Source organism: Artemia franciscana, chromosome 3, assembly GCF_032884065.1.
Source record: "Artemia franciscana chromosome 3, ASM3288406v1, whole genome shotgun sequence".
NCBI lineage: Eukaryota > Metazoa > Arthropoda > Branchiopoda > Anostraca > Artemiidae > Artemia > Artemia franciscana.
The window spans coordinates 35,901,841-35,922,225 of NC_088865.1; the positions used below are offsets into that span (position 1 = coordinate 35,901,841).

The 20,385-nt window shown below is 34.8% G+C and overlaps 1 protein-coding gene across 1 annotated transcript in view; it reads left to right on the forward strand.

The window, feature by feature from the left end:
• The window catches only part of LOC136025224 (synaptic vesicular amine transporter-like), an 89,687-nt gene that overhangs the window by 26,483 nt on the left and 42,819 nt on the right, over nucleotides 1-20,385 (forward strand). Inside the window, exons 2-3 of the mRNA XM_065701047.1 lie at nucleotides 639-794; nucleotides 3,840-4,152. Of these exons, the coding sequence (XP_065557119.1) occupies nucleotides 659-794; nucleotides 3,840-4,152 (449 nt within the window). The 5' untranslated portion in view covers nucleotides 639-658. The remainder of the gene's footprint in view (nucleotides 1-638; nucleotides 795-3,839; nucleotides 4,153-20,385) is intronic.

Genomic DNA, 20,385 nt, shown 5'->3' on the forward strand with positions numbered 1-20,385 from the left:
ATCAAATTGTATAAGCAATCTCAACATTTTGTATCGGCAGACGCTTTGTAGTCTATCCAAAATTTTGGATTTATCATTGTCAATTTGATATTTACAGCAAAGAAAAAAAGATAATACCTCAAATTTAAAGCTTGTGACCACAATAGGTGATAAAATAGCTTAAAATACCTCTATAATATTTTTACCTAAGGCTTTAGTTATCAGGTAAGAATGCTGAAAAGACAAGGGTTAGCTTATCTAAAGAGGGGTGGGAGGGAGCACAGAAACAGCATTTTATGCCACTTCATTGGGAGGGGGCCCACTTTTTTGCAGGTACAGCTTCCACCAAATGAGGAACCTTGATTGGGAATTTGGCTTGTTCAAAATCGTGAAATTTTTCTGAGATTTCACTTATTGCTCTTTATATTTACTCTGATTATTATTGAGAAGCTGTATTTGATTGTGTTTTCCTCTAAAACTACACTTTTTTTCATTTTTGTGGGTGTTTATAAGTGTTAAAGTTCCACAATATCAAAAACACCATCAAACTCTCCAAGCTACATCCAAAAAGCGTGTAATTACTAGTTAACTACTTCAAGTGAAGTTCTTAGGAGCCAAATGTATAATAAGTATGTGGAAGTATACAAGTTTTGTTTCAGCCTGTGAGCGTGCGCCTGGAATGGGATTTCTGCGAGGATGGACGGAAGAATCCAGCTTTGGAAGATGGTTTATAGAGTTCCGTCAATCCAGACGACTGGTTTTGCTCATTGTTGCCATAGCTCTACTACTAGACAATATGCTTTTGACAACTGTTGGTAAGACTGAATTACATTTAGAATTATACCTTCTGTCTTTTAATATTATAGTATTGATACTGATAAACAATGGTACAGCAAGGAATTTATAAACAAAAATATTTTTGCAACAATTTGTGATTAGAATAGTATTTATTTTAATCATCATTATTTTTGAAAATATATAATCGAACTTATTACTTGAGATCAAGCGTGGGGGTGAGGAGTTTGAGCAGGTGGTCAAAATGAAAAACCAGGAAAGCATATGAAAATACTGACTCATTGCAGTTAGAAGTATCGTCCGTGTAGGGTAAGCTAGTGGAGTTTTCAGCAGGATGAAGAGCATCTATTGGTTGAATGGGTCTTCAACTTGCGTCAAACTTAGACTCTTCAACAACTTTATTCTGTTGATTCTGATATAAGCAGCCAACACAGTGCAGATTAATGGAGAGAAAGAGCGTTAGATCTTGGTCTTTGAAAATAAATGTCTGCAAAGAATCATGAGTATACACTCGACGGATCGAGTCTTGACGATGAGTTGCGAAAAATGAGCAACCAATTTCTTATTACAAATATCATCCGTCTCCGTCGATGGCAAACTCTCAAGGCAATCTTCTAGTGGTAACCTGCACAATGAAGAAGAAGGGGTAATCTTAAGGGTACCCAACGCTGCACATATCTGTCAGATCTCCGCTCTCTTTACATTGTATCGCGAAGACTAGAGACTTTTTGTTGATGATATAGGTGCCTCTGGAGGAACAGAGGTAAATGTTCCTCAAATAATGTATTTGCACTAAGGTAGTTTTTAATCAAAACTGAAGCCATTTAGATGTAATTTCTTAATTATTGAAGGTCCAAGACTAGAATACCAATAGGGTAGCTTAAACAGATACGGAAGGAGGTTAAAAATCAATAGATTTCTTGTTACTCATGGAAGACTGGGAAGACATCAACAATTCTAAATTTTATTGGGCATTGCCGGGTTTGTTAACATGCATATGAAATTGTATACTTGGGCAAAAGATACTTTTTTATATTTTTTTTATGTCTTTTAGTTTTTTCAGACAATTAGGACAGTAAAATAACATCTAAAATGTGTCTCAGAATAACTCTCAGGAAAATTAATTTCATTAGAAGACAGATAGGCCTATGTATGTGCCAACATGTCTATATAATTATATACTTGGGTAAACCGATTCCATACGTGTTTTTTGTCTTTTACGTATTTCAGTTGCTTTCCAGAACATGCCAAGAAGGAAGATGAAAAATATTACTCACAAATGAAAACTATAGAACGATAAGACAGGTGCTAAGAATAACAAAATGTATCCAATGTAAAATAGCTATTAGTTTTAATGGTTAATTTTGCAATGAAACGTCAGTGGAAAACACTTAAAGGGTTTTATGTATTATTCAAAGTATGTTTTGTCAGCTATTACAGGGCTGGATGGTTTTATTATACTACACCGGCTACAAAAAGAATTATCGGTGCTACATAGTTACCACTATGTAGCACCCTAGTTTCAAGAAAAAAACTAAAATGCTGGCTTCTCGTTTTCTTATTAAATAAAATACAACTTTGAATCAAAATTATCCAGTTGCACACAAATGCAGACACACTTCCACGAGAGACACTAAAATACCGTCCCCTCATGTTTTTTTTTGCTCTATTTGTTAAATAAAACACCACTTTGCCTCCCAATCACACACTTTGGACACATAGGGATGTTCTAACACTTTCAACGGATTATCTGTCCAGATTTGCTTAAAGAAGTAATCTAAATTATAAAATTTTTATTTTAAAACTTAGTTATTCTTTAATTACTTTGATATATTTCCTGTTTCAACATAATGATGCGTTAATTGATGAAAGCATTCTTAAACCTTCTGGCTTCTTTCAGTGTAGGCAAGAAAATTTTCAGATTTATGGAGGTGAATCACCAGGAAAGTCTATTATCCATTGTTTATAAAGGATTTTCTTATTTCAAAATTATTAAATAGAATTTTAAAAGTAAGCCATCTATAATGAGAAAAGTGCATACAGTTTTATGTAGGAGTTTTACTGAACAACAGGCTATTGACCCAAAATTAAAAATTCACGCGCAACAAGCCGATTTTAATACTCATCTGACCCAATCTCACACGAAAATTGGTTCTTTAACTAGACTTTTTTAAATGGCTATGGCCTGCTATATCGATTGATGGTGTCTAGGTAAGCGCTAGATCCCTTAGTCCTAATCTACCTTGATTTCTAAGAAAAAGCTTAGAAAAATTTTCTCTTATAACTTGAATAAAATCATAATAACTTGTAATACAGAATTTAAAAGTATCTAATTTGATGTTTAGGAGCTCCTGAAAAGATGGAAAAGCGATGGTTCCAGAAAAAAAATACATTGCTCGATTTGTGCACATGTTGAATGGTGCATATGCAGTAAAAAATGCTTTGGGAAGCCCTATGTATTTTATGTATTGTATATGGGGCATGATTTTGAGAAGGTGGGTAATTTTTTCTAAGCCAAAAAATATGCGAGTTGAGCCAAAAGTAGGGAAAAATCGTTAATATCTTAAGATTTCAGGGAGACATGAGCCCATACGCTCCTCCCCTTTCGTGTTGGTCTCCTTCTTTTGCTTTGACCGTTCAGGTAGTTGACCTTTAAGATTTCAGGTAAGACTGTATGCCAGAAGTTAAAAAATCCTTATGGGAAACATTAATTGGAAATCGCATAAGCCCCTAGCTATATTGCGTTCTTGACGATTTATTCAAACTTAAAAGATTCATGACTGGGGTTCAATAGCGAGAGGTTTAAAGGAATGAAGATGAAGTGATGAAATAAGTGGAAAGAATCTACGAATTGCAGTGACACTGACGATGAAAGCAAGCATTGTCAAATTTTATGCTATTGACCAATTTGCATGTAAGCCTTCGTAGGTGTAACAGATTGCTAATTTTTTCTCGAATCTGTGTTTATATTCGTATTAAAATCCTGATCATGTTCGAAATTTATGACGTGACATCTAAATTACAAAATTTGTCATGCATTCAATAGTTTCTTCTTTTCTTTTCAGTCCCAATCATTCCAAACTACTTGTTCAATATTCGCCACAGAAAAGACAACCTAACAATTCCCAACGACGGAGTAAGTGCCGTTAACTGCACACCAGGTGGACCTTGTTCAGATATTGTAATTTCACCTACTCCATACACTTTCTGTAACACAACAACAAACTGGGATGTAGAGCCTCGAACACAAACCACTTATAGCCAGAAGAGTAGAAGAGATGAGCTTGAAGATGAAAACCTTGAAGTCAGCATTTTATTTGCGTCAAAAGCAATCATGCAACTTATTGCAAATCCTTTTGTTGGACCACTGACTCACAAGTAAGACTGCTCAAATATATGTATTAGAATCAGTGATCCCCAAAATAATGCTATTGTGAAGTCTGAAAGGTTTCTTACTGAAAAACTACTTCAGTCAAAGTTTTTAAAATATAGCTGAACTCGACTATCTAAAAAATCTAGCAGATTATTACTCAGGAAATCTATTGGAATTTAGGCCAGAAAGAATAACTTACGGAAAAATTTCAAAATGTCGATTTTAGATGCGGATAAGGTTTTGCAAAATCTTATAGTTTCCTGAAAAATTCTACCCCCCCCCCCCCCGTATATGATGAAGGTGCTAAAATTTCCATGTCATCACCTAATATGTGCGTAATCACTGATTTACGCTAAGGTAAAGTGCTTAAAATAATATTATTTTAATTTTCTCTTGATTTGATTTTTAATAGTTAAATAAGATGAATGACTTGTTGATGAATGCTTGTTTAGAAACCATATCCAGCCAAGAAATAATAAAAAATAAAGAAACAAAGTTTGGTATAAAAAAGAATCAAATAAACACTAATAAAAGAAAAATTAGCAACGGGGGACTTTATAACGCCTTATAACGTTCCTTTAACTTAAATTGGGTATAAATGCAAAGGTAAAAAAAGGTTTTAGTTGTTAATTCAAATGATATTCTGCCCCATTCTTTATAGCCCCTATTTTTTTCCTATTAGCAAATTTTATCAGCTTCATTTTTCTTCGGCTATTTCAAATCGCGGGAGTATGGGGGTTTAAAAATGTAACATCAACTTAACCGTTTGAAGCTGATTCAGGAATGGTAGCTATTATTTTGATTAATTTTTATGGTAAAAGTTCGCGGGGGAAAATAATTTTTGAGAATTTTAAAAAACAGTCTGAAACCCCACAAAAGGATGTTGGATCGAAATAAAGACCACACAATTTGAATCACAATTGACAAAAATTCCATTTAAGAGAATAATTGCCATTGCACCTAAATTTCATCAGTCCGCAATCAAACTTTTAGCAAATTCTCGACTAATTTCTAAGACAACATTTTTTTTTCTTCTGCTAGTTAAATTTTTTAAGCCATTTCTTCCCTAAGTCTTATATTCAGACTAATTTTCTACCATAACCTTAATTTCGGGTGACTAAATTTTAGTAGACTTTTTCTTCATTTTTCTACAGTTTACATTTTTCTACAGTTTTTTTTCTGCAGACTAAACTTTAATATAATTTATTTTTTCTTTGACCGTTTTTTTCTGCACACCAAATTTTATTAAACTTTTTTCGCAAAGTTCCATTTATTGTAACTAATTTTCTACCACAACATTTTTTTTTAGCTAAAATGAATCTTAATTAAAAAATATTACGCTAAGTTTTTTATGATAACTAATTTTTTTTAAGGTTGTTTAATTTTTGCTAACTAGTTCTCTAACAAAAAATTCTTTTTAATATTAAACACAAATTTATTTCTGACTATTAAATTTTAATGAATATTTCTTCTACACAAGTTTTTCTTTACTTCGTTTTTTTATACTCACTAATTTCTAATACATGGTTGCTTTTTCTGATAGTTAGTTTCCTAAATTTTTTTTTTTCTTTTGCTAACTAATTTGAAATAAAATTTCTTTCTGCTAACTATATTTTAGTGGTTATTTCATAATAACTAACTGTTTTGCACCTTTTTCTAGAATACTCTTAGACTTTTTCATATAAAACAGTTATTTTGTGTTCGTTATTACTCCGTATATGAAAGGGGCTTTTCCTCCTCGACACCCCTCTCCTTACGCTAAAGTTTTTTATTGTTTTAAAAAGTAGAGTTGCGAGAAAGAATCAAACTTTAGCGCAAGGAGCGGGGTGTCGAGGAGGAAAAGCCCCTTTCATATACGGAGTAATTTCTGTTCGTTTTAAGTTTTAATGTCGCTTCTTACTTTCATTTCAAAAAACTTTTTTTTTTTATTTAATTTCTGAAAGTTTTTGAATTAATGCATGTCTGATTTTGGCTCTCCGTACATAAATTATTAAAATGAAATTTGCATATTAATTCTTTTTTTGGCTAAATGGCTTTCTCTTAGTTTTGATCAGACGATTTTGAGAAATAAGGGGTAAGGAAGGAGGCCTAGTTGCCCTCCAATTTTTCGGTTACTTAAAAAGGCAACTAGATCTTTTAATTTTTAACGAACGTTTTTATTAGTAAAAAAAATACGTAACTTAAGAATTAACTTACGTAACAAACTTTTATATTCTTATATTTTTGATTATATATATGAGAGGGTTGGTCCCCTCGTTAATACCTTGCTCTTCACACTAAATCTTGTTTTGTCCCAATTCTTTAAGAATGACCCCTTAATCAGAAAGGCCGTAGAATAAATAGTTGAAATTACTTGAAAATTTTTTAGCATAAAGAGCGAAGTATTTATCTCCTCCTAAATACCTCGCTCTTTATGCTAACGTATTTTTAGAACCATAATCTCTGTTCGTTTTAAGTTTTAATGCTTCTCCTTACTTTCAATTGAAAAAACTTTTTCATGTTTATATTTTCATAGTTTTTTTTATAGTAATGCTAGAAAGTCCTGCACCCTTTTCATTGAATTCCTCTTCCCCCATGAAATATTCCTCCAAGGAAAAATCCTCCCATGAACCCCCTCCCCTGAACCCCACACCCAAACCAAAAAAATCCCCCTGATAACGTCGGTACACTTCCCAGTAACTATTACTGTATGTAAACATTGGTCAAAGTTTGTAACTTGCAGCCCCTCCCCCAGGGACTGTGGGGGGTAAGTCATCCCCAAAGACATAGTTATTATGATTTTCGACTATGCGGAACAAAATGGATATCTCAAAATTTTGATCTGTTGACTGGGGGAAAAAATGAGCGTGGGAGGGGGCCTAGGTGCCCTCCAAATTTTTGGTCACTTAAAAAGGGCACTAGAACTTTTTATTTCAGTTAGAATGAGCCCTCTTGCAACACTCTAGGACCACTGGGTCGATACGATGACCCCTGGGGAAAAAAAACAAAAAAACAAATAAACACGCACCCGTGATTTGTCTTCTGGCAAAAAATACGAAATTCCACATTTTTGTAGATTGGACCTTGAAATTTTTTCTATAGAGTTCTCTGATACGCTGAATGCGATGGTGCGATTTTCGTTAAGATTCTATGACTTTTAGGGGGTGTTACCCCCTATTTTCCAAAATAAGACAAATTTTCTCAGGCTCGTAACTTTTGATGACAAAGACTAAATTTGATGAAACTTATATATTTAAAATCAGCATAAAAATCCAATTCTTTTGATATATCTCTTAGCATCGAAATTTCGTTTTTTAGAGTTTCGTTTACTATTGAGCCGGGTCGCTCCTTACTGCAGTTCGTTACCACGAACTGTTTGATTGAAGCTAAAAATAAAATTATATACCTATTTTGTTTTATTTATTTTCTTTTCAATTGCTAATGTATGATTTCTTCCTCGCTAGTTCATTGTAAACAACATCAAAAAATATTCATTTTCTTAATGGAAAATGTACTTAGATGGTAAATACACTAGAAAATCCTAAGCGTTATTATGATAATTATTTCAAGTAAAATACGGAGTTTCAGCCGCTCAAAATTCAACCCTAAAAATTTAATCAGTTCCAAAAATGTAATCAGTTGGAAAATATTGACTTTTTTTCTTAAAGTTCCATTCAACAATAAAAACTAGTTTTCGTTTATGTAATTTTTTATTAAATCGAAATTCATATACATTTTCTTTACTACTATAATTTGTTAATAGGGCGTATGGTACATTTCATTAAAACCACAATGCCAACAAAGTAAATATACATTTTTACATTCAATAAATATTTTTCTGTATCAAAATAACGATTGTAAATCAATAAACTAAACAAAAAAAAAATACATAGTCAAAAAATATATTTTCACAGCAACAAAAATCATCATTTCATTTTTGAAACTCACTATACAACATAGAATAATTTTAAAAATGGTATCATCTGGCAAACTCATCTCCTTCCGTCAGGCACACATTATGTTTACTCAATAAACATATATATGTATCAAAATAACAATTGCCAACAGATAAACTTTTTAAATCCAATAGTTATTATAACTAAATGAAACAAACTGATTCGAGATAATAAAATAGGCTTGAGATTGCCTGTGCAAGATTTCGATTCTTGCTGACAGAAGAGCATCACCGAGCTTGGAAACCCATGTTGTAACCAAAATGGTGCAAAACCATGGTGCAAGATTTCGATTCTTGCTGACAGAAGAGCATCACCAAGCTTGGAAACCCATGTTGTAACCAAAATGGTGCAAAACCATGGTGCAAGATTTCGATTCTTGCTGACAGAAGAGCATCACCAAGCTTGGAAACCCATGTTGTAACCAAAATGGTGCAAAACCATGGTGCAAGATTTCGATTCTTGCTGACAAAAGAGCATCACCAAGCTTGGAAACCCATGTTGTAACCAAAATGGTGCAAAACCATGGTGCAAGATTTCGATTCTTGCTGACAGAAGAGCATCACCAAGCTTGGAAACCCATGTTGTAACCAAAATGGTGCAAAACCATGGTGCAAGATTTCGATTCTTGCTGACAAAAGAGCATCACCAAGCTTGGAAACCCATGTTGTAACCAAAATGGGCCCAGGATTGCACAAAGCATCCATTCAATTGAAGGTCCAAGGAGCTTCCTTCTGTCCGTTTCTAAAGTACTTCTTGGAGACTTGAGAAGATGTATTAATCCTTATCTTGAACTGATTCTCGGACCATTGCTTCTCTTGAAGCCATAGTAATTTCAATGTTTTAATAGACATGAAAATAACAGTTTGGGATATTATAGTATCTACATTTTGACTGAAAATTAAAACGCTTTGAACTGGACTTCTACGAGTTTAAGAAACTAAAATCCCAGGGGTAGGAAACATGAAATTATGTGATTTATTTACTCATTCAGTAAAGATGGGGTGCATAATCAGGGACTAGAGCTCATGATGAGTAAGAAATCTGCCAAGTCTTGTTAGGGTTGGGAAGGTATTAAAAATAAAATTCTATTCGTGCAGTTCTGACTAAAAATTATAGGGTATCAGTCATACTAGTCTGTGCCCCTGTAGAACATAGATGGAAATAGTAGTTTAGATGAGTTTTACTTACAGCTACTGGAGCAAAAAGACAGGGCTCTGGTAGAAATATGGCCTTTTCTATTAGGATATTTTAATGCCCAGATTGGTAGAATAGAGATAGATGATATCCTAACCTAGATAAATTTGGTTTTTGAAAAGATAACAAAAGGATAACAAAAGCCTGCAATTTTGTAGGTATAACAATCTAGCTATAACCAATACAGTACTTGGTCGTAAAATGGCCTATAAGTTAATATGATATTAGTGATAGCCGACAAGTTGATATGATATTGACCTTATTGACAGCTAACCTTATTGATGATATTCTTATGAACCAAAGACAAAAAGGATCGATACAAGATTTTAGGGTATATAGGAGGGCCATTATTGATGCTAAGAGTAAAGATCACCATCTAGTAGTGTCTAGTTGAAATTTAATAGGAATTACTACCTTCTTGGAGCCTAAGACGCTGGTAGATGAGAATTTGAGAGACAATTTTTAGGAACAGTCGAGTACTGAACTGGAGAGATTAAATTTAACAATGTAGAAGATGGATGGAATAGTTTTAGGAGAATAGTTTGTGAAGTCACTGATGGTGTCTTAGGGAAGAAAGTTAAAAACACAGATGGCAATATGAATGAAATTGCTTTATTTTTAATAGAGAAAAGGAGGGTTATATACGAGAATTATTTGAATGATAGATCATATATAAATAATAAGAATGCAAAGGAAGTGGAGAAAGAATTAAAATATTAATTAAGCAGGTGTGAATTGGAGGCCATGGATAAAATTCCCAAAGATCTGGAAGGCACATCCACGCGGCATAATAGTAAAATAATGTACTGGCATGTTAATAAATTGAGAGGGAGTAGTCATTCCGGACTTCTCGCAGTTAAAGATAGGAACGGGGATAGAATTTGTGATGACCCAAAAGTTAAATAGAGATGAGCAGGACATTTTAAGAATGCGCTGAATCGTGACAGAGTTAAAGGAAAGATATAGAAAAGAATGGGAAAATTGTGACACTTGAATGTCAAGGAAGAATTGTTTTGAGAGTAAAAATTCGTGACAGTATCAAAAGGATTAAAAAATAATAGGGCCCCGGATGCTGATAGTGTGGTAAGTGAGCTTTTTTATGCATGGTGGTTGTGATGCGAGAGATAAGCTACTGAAGAATATAAATATAGTTCTGAAAAGAGGAAAGAACTTAGTGATATTAAAAATACTCTAAATAAACCCCTCCATAAGAAATATGTTAAGAGCGAGTGTGGTAAATATAGAGGTAATAGCCTGGTTTCTGTAGGAAGCAAATTGCTAAGTGCGAAAATACATTTTAGACTTGGAGATTCTGTAGATAAAGTTTTATGATAATAGGAGTGTGGTTTTAGGAAGGACAAAGGATGCGTTCGCCAAATCTTCACTCTTAAATTAATAATTAAGATGAGCCTGAGTCATCAAATCGTCAGTTTTATAGATTATGAGGAAGTATTTGATTTAGCTTATAAAAGGACTTTAGCGAGGGTCCTGTCCTTGGATGGTATTAAATAAAAAAAGCTTTTAACTGAGAGTAAGAAGCGACACTAAAACTTACAGCGAACAGAAATTATTCCGTGTATGAAAGGGGCTTTTCCCTCCTCAACGCCCCGCTCTTTACGCTAAAGTTTGACTCTTTTTCACAACTCTATTTTTTAAAAGAATAAAATACCTTAGCGTAAAGAGCGGGGCGTTGAGGCGGGGACAGTCCCTTTCATGTACGGAATAATTTCTGTTCGTCTTAAGTTTTAATGTCGCTTCTTACTTTCAGCTAAAAAATAACTTGTTTTTTATTTACTTTCTGAACGTTTTTGAATTGATACAGTTTTGAATTTGGCTCACCATAAATGAATAGTTAAAATGAAATTTGCATATTAATTTTACTTTTTTTAACTAATAATAACCTTATAATCACCTAAGTTGTATTTTTATTCCATTTGTTGACGAATGACTCCTGAACTACAAAGGCCGTTTAATTAGAATAATAATCTCTTTTAAAAGTTAAAAAAGATACTTAAGCGTAAAATTGAGCTACTGGGGAGAGGCAATCCCCCTCATATACCTAAAGTTTACTTATCGTTTTAAGTTTTAATGTTGCTTCTTAATTTAAGTTGAAAAAACTTGTTTTTATTTAATTTCTGGTTGTTTTTATAAATAATACTGGGAAATCCAGCATCCCCTTCGTGAATTTTCTCTTCCCCTATTGAAAATGAAAAGATTCTCTCATATAATCAAATTCCCTAGACCCATGACCCAAATCCATGAAAGCATATGTATACTTACCAATAACCAATACTATATGTAAACAGTGAGCAAAGATCATAACTTGCAGCCCCTCCCCCGAGGACTATGGGGGATTAGGTCGTCCTCAAAGACATAATTATTAGACATTTCGACTATGCTGAACAAAATGGCTATCTCTAAATTTTGATCCGGTGAATTTTTGGGGAAATGAGCATAGGAGGGAGCCTATTTGTCCTCAAATTTTCTTGCTTACTTAAAGAGGACACTCGAAGTTTTAATTTCTGTACGAAAGAGCCATCTTGCAAAATTATAGGACTGCTAAATTGATACGATTAACTCTAGGGAAAGTATACAAAAAAAACAAATAAACACGCATCCGTGATCTTTCTTCTGGTAAAAAATACAAAATTCCACATTTCTACCGATGGACGCTTGAAACTTCTATAATACGGTTCTCGAATACGCAGAATCTGATGGTGTGATTTTGATTAAGATTCAATAAACTTTAAGGGGGTGTTTTCTCCTTTTTTGAGATAAGGCAAATTTCGTAACTTTTGATGGGTAGAACTAAACCTGATAGAACTTAGATATTTAAAAACAGCGTAAAATTCTTGATATTTTGATGTATTAAATAAAAAAACAAGTTTTTTAAATGAAAGTAAGGAACGACATTAAAACTTAAAACGAACAGAAATTACTCCGTATATGAAAGGGGCTTTTCCTTCTCAACGCCCAGCTCTTTACGCTAAAGTTTGACTCTTTCTCTTAACTCTACATTTTAAAACAGTAAAAAACTTTAGCGTAAAGAGCGGGACGTTGAGAAGGAAAACTTAAAAAATTCTAGGACAACTGGGTCGATACGATCACCCCTGGGAAAAAAAAATAAACACGCATCCGTGATCTGCCTTCTGGCAAAAAATATAAAATTACACATTTTTGTAGATAGGAGCTTGAAACTTCTACAGTAAGGTTCTCTGATACGCTGAACCTGATGGTGTGATTTTCGTTAAGATTCTATGACTTTTAGGGGGTGTTTCCCCCTATTTTCTAAAATTACGCAAATTTTATCAGGCTCGTAACTTTTGATGGGTAAGACTAAACTTGTTGAAACTTCTATATTTAAAATCAGAATTAAAATGCGATTCTTTTGATGTAGCTATTGGTACCAAAATTCCATTTTTCTAGACTTTTGGTTACTATTGAGCCGGGTCGCTCTTTACTACAGTTCATTACCACGAACTGTTTGATCTATTGGTATCAAAATTCCGTTTTTGAACGTTTTGGTTACTATTAAGCCGGATCATTCCTTATTTACAGTTCATTACCACGAACTGTTTGATATCAGATAAATACATGAAAGTGAATAGTGCTATGTACGAGAATAACTTTGCTGCGGTTAATGTAGGAAGTGAGGACAATAGCTGGTAATAAATCAGGAGTTAAGCAGGGCTGCCTTCTATATCTTATTATATTAACCATTTTGATGGACTTTGTCCAAAATAATATGAAAAAAACTTCGTTTTCTTAAAGAGTTAAAGAGGCTGCGTCCCAAAGTCAAACCTTAAAACGTACAGGAATTAGGAGAGGCAGTTGGGGGGCTGCCTCCCCCAAACCCCCCGCTTTTAAAGACTCTTTTGTACAGGTTTTTTGTTGTGGGGGGCTTCCGCCCCCCTAACCCCCCGCTCTTGGCTTCGGAAAGGCCCTCTTTTAATTAACAAAACAAAAAACCTGTACAAAAGAGTCTTTAAAAGCGGGGGGTTTGGGGGGCGGCAGCCCCCCAACTGCCTCTCCTAATTCCTGTACGTTTTAAGGTTCGGCTTTGGGACGCAGCCTCTTTAACTCTTTGAGAAAACAAAGTTTTTTTCTTATTTTGTGAAAAAAACGCCCAATAAGGGACTTGAACCCTTGACCTTAGGATTAAAAGTCCCACGCTCTACCGACTGAGCTAACCGGGCATGTTTGAAGTCGAAATACCTGCATGTGTATAAATATAACTTTTAAATAACTTTTAAGAATTTCAAAAATTAACATGGGCTCTTATGGGGAAATGGGTTTTTCTAAGCTAGAAAATCGGGGGGCAAAGATTTTCCGACGAAACTTTCCAGGAAAATTACTTGGAGAATTCCGCGTGGAATGAGTCTTCGTACACCCAAATCCGATGTCGGCTGTGACCTGTAGGCGTGGCAGAAAAAAAAGGGTTTCTGTCATTTTTCTCAAATAAAAATTTTACGGATTAAGACAGAATTTTTTGAAGCTTTCAGTCAGTCTCACCATGTTGAGCTGATCATTTTGATGTACTTGAATGTTGAAATTCGTAACTTTTAACAACAAAAACTTAACATGGCTCTTATGGGGAAATGGGGTTTTCTAAGCTAGAAAATCGGGGGGTCAAGATTTTCCGACGAAACTTTCAAGCAAAATCACTCGAAGAATTCCTCGTCGAATGGTCTTCGTACACCCAGATCCGATGTCGGCTGTGACCTAAAGGCGTGGCAAAAAAAAACAAAAGGAGAACATGAACATTAAGTGGCTATGTGTGGTTTCTGGAAAACAGGGAAGGAGTTATCGGATCAAGCTGAAATTTCGCGGATAAGCTCCTGGGCCCTAGGGGACCTTAACTTGTGAATTTTAGCTCGATCGGACAACTTTAAAGGGGGGTGGGGTTGGGGGATCGAAACTTTCGGCCAGATTTTCCCCACGAAGGAAATATCGGAGGGGGATGAAATTTGGCAGGTTTTTTAGTTGGAGCTCGGGCTACGAAATGCATCCCTCCCCATCCCTTTGCGACCACTGGAACTGAAGATCGCTTAACATTGTCGTGGTTCGCCTCTTTAAAGAGGCACGAGTGCGCCTCCTTGACTGCACAGCAAAGGAAATAGAAGTTTTTGGAGTCAAATGAGGAAATAATACTCTTTTTGACTGAGAATATGCATACATGTCAACAAGCATTTTAGATGAAAGTTTTAGCAAAATGAACGAGTTTTTAAAGGTATTGCCAGTCCAGATTCGGGAATGGGTTTTAAAATCAATTTTAAGAAGACTCAGCCGTTAATACTATGAATAATTGAAGGCGAGGAAGTGATGTTGGATAGCAAGAAGATTGATCAAGCGAACAGCTTAACTTACATGGTATTATTGTTATTAAAGACGGTGTGTACACTAAAGACTAGCCAAGACCCAGGGTGTTTTTTCGAAGTAGAAAAAAGTTAGAAAGAATAGAAAGATATACCTGTTATAAAAGATAAAATTATCGAAAGCTACAGTGATGACAGTGGTTAAATATGGTTCTGAAGCGTGGGCGCTCGAAAAAAGGGAAGTGGGTTTGCAAGCTTTTTTCTAGAAGAATTGCCAACGTATTATTTTAGGTATACGACTGACTGCCTTTATCTCAATGAGGTAGTTACATCAAAACTTGATCAAATCCTGCTTTTTATGGCTGTAATGAGAGAAAGGATAATATGGCACGGACACGTTCTGCAGAAGAAGCATAAAAAATCGCCAAAGATTACCCTTGTCGGCCAACAGTCATGGCCCAAACAACCCATCCCCGAATCGGGTGGGAGGATATCGTTATAAAAGATTTAAGGGAGACATGAACTTCTTTCGAGGGTATAAAGTGGGATACTTTCAATAGTTTTGGTTGGAGGAGAAGCGTGCGTAGCTGTTTTGGCCTTAGGAGGCTAGGTGCTACAGTGAGTTGTTAGTAATAGGAGTAGTAATATATTGCTGACACAAAGATACTCTCTAAATCTAATCTACTCATCCTGATCTGAAATTATACAGTGTCCAGGATACTTTTACCTTATTTCTACAAACGCACACCCTGTCTGAAATGGCTGTCATTGCGCTTGATTTTTAATTTTGAGAGTTTAATTTTCTTAATTCATTGAGCAGATGGCCATGAATTTTGAACGAATAATGGTGTTACTTTTCATGCACTCACGATATGCACTTTTGTCAAAATTTTCACTATCGTAGTGAGTTGACACTCACTTGGACTGACTTTTTATTTTCCCACATTGTGTGTTAGTATAATATTAACTTTGGGGCTCAAACACGTACCCATGGCAATAAAATCACTCACAGTTTCCACTTTGAAGTATGTAGGCTGATTTGCAGGCTAGCGTTCCACTAGCTCAGAGGAGGTCCCCCCATCCCAGTTTTTAAAATCTTTCCTAGAGCTAGTGGCGTCGCCGATGGTCAAATCTTCATTTTGGTTATCAAATTAACTCTAATAGCAGAGAATCTGTCTCTAAAACATACCTGTGCCTGACCCTTTCCAGAGCACTGAACTTTAGCTACGTAACGGTAAAACTCCAAAAAGAGTTTCTTAGACATCTCAAGGACTAAACTGCCTTTAGCTATATTTTTGTTTAAATGCCACTTTTTTGATATGAAAGTACCATATTAGGAGCAAATAGAGGAAAATATATTAAATGTGCCTCCTATATGATTCGTTAGAATTATTTGAATCTATTGCAACATCAAACCGGCTGCAATTACGAACAAATTTACACGTTTTTCCTAAAGCAGAGTTTAAAACTAGTTTGAATGTTTCTTTTTAGACTTTGAACTTAGCTTTGGACCATTTTTTAATAGAAGTGTCATTAAAACCTTCATACCAGGCTTTAGAACGTTTTTAAGGGCTTTTTGGATCTGCTTTTAAAACCTCCCTTGGAATATTATTATTTAAAAAAAAATTTATTCTTCAAGTGCACACTGTTGGTCATGAAGCAAATCATGGCCATATGCATGTTCGGCAAATTTTGCCATTGAATTGTGTTATTCATACGGATAAAACCCATTACATTTGCTCAGATTCTACATTTCGCCATGAGGGAAATGCTGCTTCAGAGATGGCTACCCATTGAAATCACTTTTTTTTAACTTGAATGCGTTTGCTCAGAGATTTAGAAAAAGCTGTATGAATCTGAAAAACAAATATTACTTAATCACTGATCTTCACTTCCAATATACTTCCAGGTGAAATACATAGCAAGCAGCTTTTTTAATTATTTTAGTATGATTTTGCATTGAAAACAATTTCATCCCATGAATCATATATGGTTCCATCTTTCTGTAGCTGAGCCAATGCTGGAAGTATGAATTGTATTTCACAGTTTGAATAATGAATAAACACGGAGAAAAAGATTTGTTGTTTTTCTTTATATTCTATGAGTTGTGCACCCATCCCTGAAGTTATATCCCTATGAATTGGGGTTAATCAGACAATCGTGGCCCATCAGAACATCAATCTGAAGCATGCCGGCGACTATTTAGCTATAATATCCAAAAAAGAGCCATGTCGTCCAACGTTTAAATGTTCATTTGCCAGTACTTTCCATTACCTAATGCAAAATGTCATACAAGCCCAAGAAGATTTGATAGATATTGGACAACGTGGCTCAATGTTGGAAGCGTATTTTCGACACAACAAGGCGTTAAAACAAATGGAAAAAAAAAGAATTCCTCTATTATTTTGAAATGCCTGAACACTATAGATGAAATGGCAATATCAGTACATGGGAACAAAGAATCTGTCTATTATGTGTCATTGGATAAATTCACAACATCAATTTTGTGGCTTTCCCCGAGTGCTTCTATTTGCGAGTTCTTTTGTATGATGTGAAGAACGCAACGAGTTTTCAAGATCTTAAGACAGTTGATATCATAGTTTATTCCGCATACAAAAAAAAACATGCCTGGCTCATAGCCTTAAATTCGATGATAAATAGTGATTTGATACCCTAGAAGAATCGGCACTGTCCAAAATGCCTTCTGTATTGCGGATACTTTTCGCACAGATTCTTGTTTTTGGTATTCCTGCTGATCCAAATCTCTTTAGGAAAGATTCAAAAATCGGTTGGCAGAAGAATTTATTCGGCATGCACGACGAAATAATTTATCTGATGAGCTTGCAGTGAAGTGTGCTTGTCGTATTATTGCATCGAAGTTAAATACAATGGCAATAGAAGGTCGAAGTTTTAGTTTTGGGTAGGAACGATGCGGGATGGACAACATAGAGACCTATGAAAATGACCAAAGCTCGGAATTTCTAAATTCTAGTGAATCAGCTGCTGCTGGAGATAGTATGTTTCGGCTTCTGCAAGGAAGACAGCTCGAAGTCGTTGATAATATTTTACAGGCTGTCAATGATCCTAATCATGTTGAGAAAAATGTTTTTTCATAGATGGATTAGGTGAAACCGGTAAAAATTTGTTTATAAAACCTTTTACCACAATCCTGTGTGGAAAGAAACAGAAAGTAAAATGTACGGCTTATACGAAACTGTAGTAAGGGGTGACCCGGCTTAATAGTAACCAAAAGTCTAAAAAAGGAAGTTTTGACACCAATAGCTTCTTCACAAGAATCACATTTTAATTCTTATTTTAAATATATAAGTTTCATCAAGTTTAGTCTTATCGATCAAAAGTTACAAGCCTGAGAAAATTTGCCTTATTTTAGAAAATAGGGCAAACACCCCCTACAAGTCATGGAATCTTAACAAAAATCACACCATCAAATTCAGCGTATCAGATAACCCTACTGTAGAAGTTTCAAGCTCCTATCTACAAAAATTTGGAATTTTATATTTTTTGCCAGAAGGCAGATCACGGATGCGTGTTTATTTGTTTCTTTTTTTCCCAGGGGTGATTGTATCGACCCAGTGGTCCTAAAATGTTGCGAAATGGCTCATTTTAACGGAAATAAAAAGTTCTAGTGCTCTTTTTAAGTGACCAAAAAAATTGGAGGGCACCTAGGCCTCCTCCCACGCTAATTACTTTCCCAAAGTCAACGGATCAAAATTCTGAGATAGCCATTTTATTCAGCGTAGTCGGAAAGCCTTATAACTACGTCTTTGGGGACGACTTCCTCCCCTACAGTCCCCGTAGGAGGGGCTACAAGTTACAAGCTTTGACTAGTTCTTACATATAGTAATGGTTATTGGTAAGTGTACAGACAGGCTGAGAAGAGGGGATATGTTGGGGGAACTTTCCATCGAGGAATTTGTCATGGGGGAAGAAAATTTCCATGAAGGGAGCGCAAGATTTTCTAGCATTATTAAAAAAAATGAAAAAATAAATATGAAAAAGTTATTTCAACTGGAAGTAAGGAGCAGCATTAAAACTTAAAACGAACAGAAGAGCTCACCTCCTCCTAATAACTCGCTCTTTACGCTAAATTATATTTAGTAATTTCAACTATTTATTCTACGGCTTTTGTGATTCAGGGGTCTTTCTTAATGAATTGGGACAAAATTTAAGCTTTAGTGTAAAGAGAATACAAAAGTTCGTTACGTAAGCTAATTTATAAGCTATGTATATCTTTTACTAATAAAAACATTCGTAAAAATTGTCTCTTCGTTCTTAAGTTTTAATGTCGCTCCTTACTTTCAGTTAAAAAAACTTTTTTTTATTTAATTGCTATTAGGATTAACAGTACACAAGACCTTTGGCTTGAAAGTTCCACTTTCCTCAGATTTGTTTTGAGTACAAGACCTGGATCAAGCAAAGCTTTACTTAGCTGGAGTAGATGTTTTCCTACTTGACGAAATACCCATGCTTTCCAAGTATGGCTTACAAAATATGGATCAGTTGTTTGTGGTCCCTTGCAAATCCAAACTTGCAATTTGATGGGAAAATATTAGCGACTAGGGGTGATTCCGACAGTTTTACCAGTTCACCATGAAGCAACCGCAGTGAAACACGCAATTTATCAATTAAAAAAATCATCCTTGGAAGAATTTCAAACATTTTTACTTTGAGAAAAATATACGGGTTGATCCTGAACAGGAAGCACTTGTAAAGTACATCCTTGAATTGGGAAATGGAAATATTCATAAGAATTTTCTTAATGAAATTGAATTACCGGAAGAGATAATTTCCAGCAGCAATTTAATTGAGGAAGTTTTGTAGAATGTTTGTCTAAACAAAGTTTCAATATGATGAAGGATCAAGTTATTTTAGCGTCAATCAATAAAGAAGTTAGTAAAATAAACGTGAAAAGTGTCAACCTCCTCCCAGGAGAGAAAAAATCGTGTAAAAGTTACTAGTCTGAAAAAGATAAACAAAAAGGAGGAATTGATTTGACTCTAGAACTCCTCAATCCAATTGAAATTGGAGAACTACCACCACATGACTTAAAAATTTAGAAAAATACGATAGTTATACATTTTTGTAACCTAGATATTTTAGAGGGGATATGTAATGGGATCCGCCTTATTGTTACTGAATTATGCAACAACATAATAAAAGTGAATATCATTTCTGGGTAAAAAAAAAAAAAAAAAAAAAAAAAAAACAGGAAGAGAAGTTCACATTTCTCGATTTGCAGTGGACTCAATTAAAGGTCAACTTGAATGTACTGTTCAACGACATTAATTTCCACTTTGACCTGCATTTGCAATGACTATGCATAAGTCAAAAGGGCAAAATTTTTAATTTGTTGGTGTCGACCTTAGTACACCAGTTTTTAATCATGGAATGTTATACGTGGCATTTTCTCATGTGAAAAGACATCGACATCTCGTTTTGCTATCACCTGAAAATGAACGAAGAACATATAACGATGTGTGGAAGGAAGCCTTGACAACTACCAACAAAACGTCTTATTGTTAGAGAGATATTTCTTTTTTAATTAATTACCCGATTAATAATTATAATATATATTACATCATTGACATTTCAGGTCACAAGAACGATCTAAATAGGTCAGGACTTTAAGGAAGAATTCATATTTTTCTCAGGATGGTTGTAACAAACCTGTGGTGCCGTTCTGATATAAAGAAGAGGTACACGTTTGCGGTTACAAGTGACGATGAGACCCGGTGGCGAGGCGGTGGCGAAGTTATATGTATATGTATATATA